Source organism: Nycticebus coucang, chromosome 16, assembly GCF_027406575.1.
Source record: "Nycticebus coucang isolate mNycCou1 chromosome 16, mNycCou1.pri, whole genome shotgun sequence".
NCBI lineage: Eukaryota > Metazoa > Chordata > Mammalia > Primates > Lorisidae > Nycticebus > Nycticebus coucang.
Genome location: NC_069795.1, coordinates 3,882,225 through 3,892,241, shown reverse-complemented (window position 1 = coordinate 3,892,241; position 10,017 = coordinate 3,882,225). Strand labels below are relative to the sequence as shown.

Here is a 10,017-nt window from a genome sequence, read left to right as displayed (position 1 = left end):
GGTTCTTGGGATGGAGTGGGGAGACGGCACTGACCTCAGCAAAGCGGAATGAGGGAATTTGCAGGGGGATCAAGGTTCTACACCTTGGTGGAGTAAGGGTTCACACAGTTGCATACATTTGTCAAAACTCACTGAAAATGGGTGAATTTTATTGTATGTCGATTATACCTCTGTAAAGCCAATCTCAAGGCAGAGGCACTATCATGATCGGTTTAACTACTGTGAAGACACCAAATTGATTAAATGAAAGGGCTGTTAGCAACTTACAATGGTTATTGAGGTCCATCTCTTGACATCAGGAAACTTCATGCTGTGGGATACCAACTCTGCCACCTGCAGGCTGCAGGACAGGCTAAGGCTCCTGTTCCCAGGAGGGCCAGCAGAGGGCGCAGGGGAACGGACACAGCCACCTGAATCTGCATCATCCTGGAAGGTCCTGCATGGAGGACACGTGCCCTGAGTGGGATGTGCAGAATGGCCCTTCCTTTCTGTAAGCTGAAATTCTGATTATGCTACATTAAGGTCAAATAATTATTAAGTGCTGAGCACTCTTTGAGTCACAGTATTAAATATGGAGGCTGCCAGCCACTGGACCTTGCAGAAACCAGCCACTTGATCCCCAAGTGATAGTGACAGCAGCACGTGGCAGGAGGCCTGGCTGCAGCTGGGACCTGGTCCGTTCGGCAGAGCTTTCAAGTGAGGCGACAGCTCCTTTCACAGTCCATTTAATTTACCTGGAGGCTGAGAAAGCTCCAGGAAAGCTCTGGAAACTTCTGAGACTCTCTGCACAATGCAGACAGCCCTTCAGAAGCGGGCAGGTGCAGAGGGGGACAGGCTGCATCAGGCAAGTTGCGGCTGCCAAGGAGCTATGGTCCCGTATGTGGGAATCAGCCCCCAGCCAGCTTCCCAGAGGCCTAGGGGCTGTCTGGTGACTGAGAGGGCACAGTAGCCCAGCTGCTCCTGCCTGTGCCCCACCCCCGAGGTGGTGCTGAGCAGCTGCAGACCCAAGAAGCAACAAGCTGTATGCTCTGAAGCAGGGGCCTCAGGTGCAGAGTGTACCCTGCTCCATGGAAGAGGAAAAAGCTGCCTTCTCAATGCTGGAGGCCAAAGGCTGAGGCATCCTTGTTATGACATCTCCCAGCCAAGTGCCACCTCCCCCATTTCACTGGGGGAGACCCTGGGCGTCTGCCAGCTTTCTGGGAGGTGGGCCTGGGAGCAAGTTTCCGGCCTGTGGTGGGGACAATTGTGTATTAGGATCACAACATTAGCCCAGGCCATAGGAAGGCCAGGGAGAGGCAGACACGGTGCCGGTGCGGGGAAGGGAGTTTCCTCTGGGAGGGGTCCTAGGAGTGCTCCTGGCAGAGACTTGGCAGGCATCAGCCTCCCTGTGTGAATAGGAAGAGTGCAGGGGGTCCGATGGCAGGGTCCCCTCTGCTGGAATAACACATGACATCCAGGACCATATGCAGCTTCCCAGATGAATGTGCCTGGATGTCGGAGTATGTGTGTATTAATAACAGTCAGAACTGGCATCGCTAAACACTCGCTGTTCTATGGACACCGTGCGTTAACTCACGACCCCATGGTGAGCCCATAGGAAAGGTGCTTTTAACATCTGCACTTTACAGGCGCCAACAACTAGGCGCAGAAAGACTGAGCATGTTGCTCGAGGTCACACAGCTATGGCTGGCCCTGATATGGAAATTGCTGCAGAGCATATAAGCACAATGTAAATTCTGAGATCTAAGACAGACACTCTCGTTGCAGCCCCCAGTCACCTGCCCGGTGTCCCGTGGAGGCTGGGATCAGGCTGCTGCCTCGGCTCCTCCTTCTAAGGCAAGGGAGGGGGTGACACAGAAGGGGCTGGTTGTCTGAAACAGCATGAGGGATATTTATGTGTGTCCATGCTCCAAAATACACACAGTGCATGTGCGCTCCCTCACGTCACACGTGTGGCCTCTGTATGCTAATGCACCTCCTCACTGCAATGTGTTTGCAACACCAGAATCGATACTGTGGCACTTGTGAGGTCAGTCACAGAAATGCACAGAAAGGTGACAAGTTTGAGTCACTGACGAGCATGTTCTCAACTAAAGTCAAAAGGCAGCTGTCTTGTTTCAGCTCGTACCGCCCATTTGCTGCTCCATCTGTCATGTTTTTCTGCCGCTCTTGGTGGTTTTGCTGTTGAAACTGACCCCAGGCATGGTGCAAGAGCTGGCAGTGTCCTGAGCGAGGTCGTGACGTGCTCTACAGCGGAGACGGCCCATGTCCTCTGCTCAGAGAATGGCTGGCTATGAGTTCAATGCTAATATATCAATAATATTCATTAAACAAGGTATATTTAAACAGACACACACATCAGACAAGGCCATGCGTGGACTGGGTGACAAGATGAGTCCAGATGCCTGCGGGAAGCTGAGCTGGCGTTCCCCCAGCAGCAGGTGCCGTGCTCACCGCCTGAGGGCAGCATTAACTTCACAGCACTGTCGCCGGTCCAAGGAGTCTGTCTGCCTGTCACAGAAGCCAGCCAACACAGAAGCAGATGAGAAATCAGCAATTTCACTTTATTATACAGAAAATCCAGCAAGCAATTCCGGATAGCAGTGGGGATATCTCCTCAAAGAGCTGTTCGGCTGCCCTGTTTCCCTTTGTCCCTTTTATGCTCCCACAGTAAGAGCAAGCATCGGCACTATTGGGAATCATCGTGGTGTGCATTAAACGGATCAAACACATCTCCCGTCACAGGTTACAAGGTTACCCGATAGCCGCCTATCATTAAGTGGTTATCTCTTCAAAGTATTCCCGCTCTAGACCAAATTTATAGTTCATCAGTACTTGGTGTCTGGAGCTGGGGTGCGGAGGAAGTGGCTGCAGCATGGGTCCTGGAGCCACTGTGGGGACGGGGTGTATTGTTGCTCCACAGAGGCCATGCAGGCTGGGAGCCCCACAGCTGATCCAAGTCCCAGCAGGACATCCTGTGACCCTCACAGAACACAGGAGGTGTGTGAGGTGCTGCCACAAGGCCCTGTCCCCAGCCTCCTGGGAGGCTGCCTGGCACCAAGGCCCTTGGAATGTCCAGTCTCTTAACTCTGTCTAGGACAGAGACCTTGTATGTGAATAAAGTGATGGCAGCACATGTGCTCGTCGGCCTGTCCGGCAGTGCCCTGTGTGTAATAGTAACTGAGGACAACAGCAGCTGCCACCAGGACTTCCCTGAATAGCCAGAATCTGCGGGCTGTGTTTACTGTGTGTGAGCAAAACAGCCCCTGTGTGTGTGCAGTCACGTGACTCTTAACAACGGGACACGCTCTGAGAAATGTGTACTAAGGGATTTTGTCATTGTGGGAAGAGCAGGGCGCACTCACACAGACCTAGAGGGCACAGCCTGCCCACGCCTGGCTGCGTGGTGTGGCCCTGCCCCGGCCACTCACTCACACAGCACGTGACCTCATGGTGCCGGCAACTGCAGCGCAGCGGTGAGTATTTGCATCTCTAAACATATCTAAACACAAAAGAAGTGCAGTAAAAATACGGCTTAAGGGAAAAATAATAGTGCACCTGTTTAGTGTCCTTACCGTGCATGGAACCTGCAGGACTGAGCTCTGGGTGAGCAGCGAGTGGCCATGAAGGCCAAGGATGCCACTTAGCTGAGGTTGCACTAAACCAACAAAGAGTATATTTCTTCATTCAAAGAAGAAAATTAATCTGAGCTTACTGTAACACTTTAGCCTATAAACTTATTTTTTAAAAAATAATTTTAGGGGGCTCCTTTATCATAACACTTAGCTTAAAGCACACTTTGTACAGTGTGAAAAAGTATTTTCTTTCTTTATATCTTTATTCTATAGGATTTTTTTATATCTTTAAAATTATTTATTTATCTTTAGCTTTTTAACCCCTTTTGCTAAGAACAAAGACACTAATGCAGTTGCCGAGGCCCGTGCAGGGTCTTCCTCCTTCAAGACACTGACGCAGTCGCCCATCGTTGTGGAGTACAAGGTACTCTGACCTCAGGTGTTCCGATGTCCACAGGTGGTAGGAATTTTTAGCTCCATTACAACTTATGGGACCGCCATGGTGTATCACCGTGTCACATTGGACCTGTTTTGAGTGAAAGGTCTTGGGCAGCGTGAGGCTGTGTGTGGAGTCAGGACACATGAGATGGGTATGTGGCAAATAAGCCGTACTCCGCAGGGCCCACCCATACCTGGGGGCAGAGGCTACAGGACAAGACCCCGAGGCCCCAGCTTGCCCGGTCCTGCACCAGGCATCTCACAGCTGTGATTTCGCTTCCCGTCATGATCCTTCTAGGGGTGCAGTTATTACCCAGACTTTACAAACAGCCTGAGAATCTGAGAGACTCCCCAAGGTGACCCCCCAACATATGAACCCACGTCCCAAGGACGTGCCCTATGAGCAGACATTCCCCCCCAAAGCACCTTGGATACCTGAGCTGCCAGTTGGGGTCCTGGAGGGGCCAAGTTGCTGGGAGACCAGGGCAGGTGGCTTGAGGGCCACAGTGGCCCCGTTGATGAGATCACTGCCCCTGGACTCTCTGCACTCAGCCTCACTTCCTTGACCACCTGCGGGGTCCCTGATGGTGCCTGGCAGTGCCTGGAGGGAGGGGTGGAGGGGACTGGACCAAGCAGGACCTGAGGAGTAAGGCGGGAAGGGAGAAGGCTGTAGAGAGGCAGAGGGAGAGGCCAGCTTCACTCTCCCAACAGAGCGGCTGAGTGTCACCAGCCATTGCTTCAGAGGCAGCAAGGGCCCTGCAGTGACCGCCCCCCCCCCCCCCAGCCAGGGATGAGGGAGGGGGCAGAACAGCCTGAACTGCCACGGGTGCTGCGCGGACAACTCACTCTCCCTGCAGCAGCCAGTGGGAGCTGCAGTTGTGACCCGCCCAGGCCTGCTGGAATCACTTCAGCTCCAGGCTCCCATGGTTTCAGGGCAGGGCAGGGACTGGCTCCGAAATGGGGCGTCCATGCACTAGAGAGAAATTCTGGAGGAGGAAGTGGGATTGGGGCTCGGGTGTGAGACCAAAGCTCCCAGGAGAGATGCCATGGGGAACAGGACTGTCCACTTGTTATAGGATGTCCCTACACCTGGTGCCAGCTAACTGCACACAGCCCTGCCTAGGAATGAGAGGGCTGTGACCAGAAACCCCCTATGGTGGCAGGGAAACAGAAGCATCCTTCCAACCTGAGACTCAGGAGGGCTGCGCCAGGACCTCCACGCTCTCGGCTCAGGAGGCTGTGCAGATCGCCACCTGCCCCATCAAAGGTTATAGGCTGGCCTCGGCCCTGCTGGGGCCCTAGAGCCCTGGACCCCTGTACTCTGAGCACTAACACCAGCCGCACAGTGCTCTGGGAGGAAGCAACTCGCAGACTGTCTGCTTTCTGGGCTGCTGTCTTGAGTGTGTCTGAGACCCCGTGTTGCCAGTAAGAGCTGTTGTTTGGTTGAGCTTATGCCATGATGAGCAGAGGCTGGAGGCTGCAGGTGCCGCCTCTCACAGCAGACACCCCCAAGGTGATGTGGGGCCAGGTCTGCCCCTGGAAGAAGTGCTTTAATGCAAATCCAGAAAACCAGCCCTGCCTCACCTAGAGGGCAGAGGCTCTGGAGGGTGGGCCATGGGCTGACACACCTGCTCAGCCAGTGACTGGGGCTGGCAGCAACAGAAAAGCTGACCCAGGCAGTCCCTGCTGTGCTCCCACCCCAGACTCAATGGTACCAGGACCCTCCAAGCAGCCACACGTGAAATCTTTCAGAAGTGGAGCCCCCCCGCCCTAGCTGGACCACCTCCATGGAATGCTGTTGTCTTTCCTCAAGCACCCTCAAATCTCAGAGTGTTTTCAGAGCTGTGCTCGGGCAAAGGAGAGGACACAGAGAAACACGGAGCCGGGAGCGAGCCTGTGGCCACGTGGCCCAGGCCATTCCTGCTCATGCCCGGAATGGGGGACAGCCTGTCATGCGCAGGCATTTCAAAAGCAAAGGGATTTCCTAACTGTGGTCTGAAACTGATGTCACTCCAAGAGGTTCTTAGGGCTGAAGTTTTTGAGTGTTTACAGAAAGGATTGGGTGCAGGGCTAGAAGCTCACCTCTGGGCTGGCCGTCATCGCTGCTCCAGGGGATTGGATGTGTCTGATAAACTGTTGCTATTAGAGTGAGTGGAAGGTGCTAAAGTGCACGCTCACTCACAAATGCATGTACCCCTGAATACAAGCACACACACGTCACACACAGGTGCGCACACACTCACGAGCACATGGATCCGTGCATATGTGCACTCACACATGTGCACACAGTCACGTGCATGCACCCACACATACATACACGCACTCACACACGTGCTCAGTCACGCGCATGCACCCATACATACATGCACACACACACATGTGCACACACCCATGCGTACATGCACACACAACTGTTTCACCTTTTGTGTAAATAGCACAAGATGAAATTAGATAGATTTTAAGAGTTTTCTTTATTTGAAAGTTAAACCTTTGAAGTCATTAAAAAAATGATTAAGAAAACCCAAGAATGCATGAAATTTGAAGTTGATGAGAAAGTAAATTTTCTTCTTTTGTCCCAGAACATCCACAGGCTAGTTGGGTCCTGGGAAGGCAGCGCCTCTTAGTAATGACAATCTGGAAGTTCAAACAGAAGGAGGCTGGTAAGCACCCTGCAGACACAGGGGCCAAAGTGAGAAGCCGGGGTGGGGTCAGGAGACGGCAGGTCACTTGGCCCAGCAGTCTCCTAATGAAGACGGGCCCTCTCCCGGGGGTGGGGCATGCAGGGATGAAATCCCCCCACCCAGGCTAGGGTGTCCTCTGGGAAACTCGTTCTCCCCCCAAACTGGGAATTTTCTGGATAAAAAAATCACTCAGAAAGCCCTGAAAGTGAAGTTTTCTCTCAGGAGAGCTTGGTACCCTAACACAGAGAAGGAACGCGTCCTGGGAGGATGGCAGCTCCATGTGCTTGGTCGTCTCCTTATCTTGGTCCCGCCATCTCAGGGGCACATTGAACTAGGGGCTGGGGACGGGGACAAATTCACATCTAAGGACAGGGCCTCCCACGTCGTGGGCGACAAGCACCACTCGCAGTCACACGGGAGGGAACTGTGAGGCCATGCGCGAGGGGCCTGGCCCAGGTGCCCGGCACAGTGCACGGCACTTGGTGGCATCCAAGTAAGGTGACTACAGTGCAAACAATGGCACTGCCACCCCTGTGCAGACCCTCACAGGGCTGGGGAGGAGCTGCCTTCCTCACCACCCTCAAAAGGACACAGCGGCAGTGCTGGAGGTGCCAAACTCACTGAAAAGATGCTATTTTTGTGAGAACATTCTGGACACGCCATCAGAATCCTACTGGATACAGGAGCCCTAGCCTGGGATGGCACCGAGGCAGATCCCCTGCCCAACCCCAGCTGTGTCTGGGGACCCAGGGCTGTACCTTCCACTGGCTGCGGAAAGAAACACCAGGGCACCTGGAAGACCAGGTCGTTGAAGCAGCAGTCTCGAGAGGCACACTCCTCGGGGCTAATGCCTGGGTAGCCACAGTTCACCCGGGCGGAGACTTCCATGATGCACTTCTCGAGACCTGCTCCCAGGAGGGCACACGCAGACATTGGTTAGGCCAGCAGTTTCTGGAAACCTCCTCAGCCCCCACCAGGAATACTGCCAGATCTCCGGGCTCAGTGTGTCCTATGGAACTGCCTGGGTAGACTGTAATACCCAGAGGTCAGCTGGCCTGTCCTCCCTGAGGGTGTAGATCAGAGTGGGCCAGTGGTCACAGCCAGATCTGGAGAGCCGGAGTACTGGGGCCCTGGGAACATCATGTGGTCCCACGGGACTCAGTGTTCTCCTCTGTAACTGGGGTGGCCCAGGGTGAGAAGAGGATTGTGGGCACCTTTTAAGAATGTAAAGCATTTGCTCCAAGCCCTGATCTCTGAGCACTCAGTAGAGGGCCCAGCTAGCAACCAACCCTCTGTCTTTGGGGCCCAGTGAGGCTTGCGGTGACAGGCTCAGGGGAGTAAAGCTCTTCCCATGAATGTGAACAAGAGGCGGCAAGTGCCAAGTTCTAGGCATGCAGGTGTGCTTTGTACACGCAGTTTTCTTTTGTGCACACCTTGACATTAAGTCTGTATCTTAATCATATACATTGATATAAAACTCATTCCTGAAAGCATCCTAGAAGTCTTAACTTACTTCCTTTACATTTGAGATCTTTTAGCACTATGCTACTAATGCCCTACTAAACACTTTATGTCCCTCTAGGAGCTTTTTCAGAGACTTAAGATTTTTATTTTCTCAAATAAAATAAAATTGATAGATTCAGACACGTCTGATGAAAGAGCAAACGGCATAGACATGGGGTGGGCGGGGCATTTCCATCTCCCTGTTGGCCTACTCGGCCTAGCTCTAGACTACTGGCCTAGGCTAGCTCTAGGCTAACAGACCTGGGCTGGCTATGAATTAAAAGACCTGGGCTAGGGCGGTGCCTGTGGCTCAAAGAGGTAGGGCGCCAGTCCCATATGCCAGAGGTGGCAGGTTCAAGCCCAGCCCTGGCCGAAAACCACAAATAAATAAATAAATAAAAAATAAAAAAATAAAAGACCTGGGATAGCTGAGAACTAACAGCCCTGGGCTAGCTCTAGACTCACAGACTCAGGCTAGCCCTAGACTGACTTGGGCTAGCTCTACTAATTGACCTGGGCTAAATTAGCAGACCTGAGCTAGCTCCAGACTATAGACCTGGGTTAGCCCTAGACTAACTCACTTGGGCTAGCTCTAGATTAACTGACCTGGGCTATCTCCAGACTGACAGACCTGGGCTAGCTCTAGACTAACAGATCTGGGCTAGCTCTAGATTAACTGACTTGGGCTATCTCCAGACTGACAGACCTGGGCTAGCTCTAGACTAACTGACCTGAGCTATCTCCAGACTGACAGACCTGGGCTAGCTCTAGACTAACAGATCTGGGCTAGCTCTAGATTAACTGACTTGGGCTACCTCTACTAACTGACCTAGGCTAGCTATGAACTAATAGTCCTGAGTTAGCTCTAGACTAATAGCTGATGAAACTCTAGACTTAAGCTGGGCTGGGCTTCCTGAAGCCCACTTTGGATTCTGCCTGTGAAGCTGGGTCCTGGGCTCTGGTCATCAGCCCAGGAAGAGGGTCTGGCTTCCCTCGAAGATTACCTTGCTTTGGAAGGGGCTCAAAACACCACGGTACCCCAGAGACAGAGGAGTCAAAGCAGCATCCATTGTCAAAGCACTGGTCAGGGGTGATGCCTGGAAAGCCGCAGTTCTTCCTGTTGTGGGGGCTCAGCCTTGAGCACTGGCAGGGGGCTGTGAAAAGACCCCATCAGCTCCATTGCAGTAAGCCAGAACCACCCTCTCCACCTGCTGTCAGAGGCTGGGGGACACCTTTATCTTCCCATTGGCCCGAGGAGAAATGCAAGGGCTTAGCTTGCCCAAATTTGAGCTGTGCCATTTCCTCCTGAGGAACTTTGCTAAAATTATTTTATTCATTTTTTTAAAGAAAAGAAACCCTTCAGAAAAAGGTGGGCATATGGACTCAGACAGAGGTCACCTGACCCTTTTCCCAGAAGGAGCCCCTTCCCAGAGGTCTGGTGCAGCCCTCCCTGAATAGTGCACAAACAGCACTGTCAGCATCACCCATCATAGGGATCTGCTCTCGAACTAACTTACGATTCCGCCTTTTCTCTTTAAGGGAAACAACAGAAAGTGTGCAGAGCCCTACACAGAGGCTCTGCAAGGGTCGGAGGCTCCCTGGCCCCCTCTTCTTCCAGATGCGCCAGGCTGGCCCTCGGGGTCACTCGCGGCCTTCACTTACACGGTTTCTGGCTCCTCGCCGGTGCACACAGCCCCAGGACGAGGAGAACTGCCAGGAGCCAGGCGCCGCGTGGTCCCATGTCCAGTTCGGCTGCACCCAGGTGGCCTGCAAAATGCACAGCTCCCCCTTCCCAGGGGTGTTTTATAATCTCCTGGCTG

At 53.2% G+C, this 10,017-nt stretch overlaps 1 protein-coding gene across 1 annotated transcript; it reads right to left on the bottom strand.

Moving 5' to 3' along the window:
* Positions 1-6,476: 6,476 nt before the first annotated feature.
* Positions 6,477-10,017, bottom strand: TFF2 (trefoil factor 2). The gene is made up of 4 exons (XM_053565445.1): positions 9,860-10,017; positions 9,202-9,351; positions 7,453-7,599; positions 6,477-6,647 (listed from the first exon to the last, which is right to left on the bottom strand). Exons 1-4 carry the CDS (start codon positions 9,936-9,938, stop codon positions 6,634-6,636), a joined length of 390 nt encoding a protein of 129 aa, XP_053421420.1. The 5' UTR covers positions 9,939-10,017; the 3' UTR covers positions 6,477-6,633.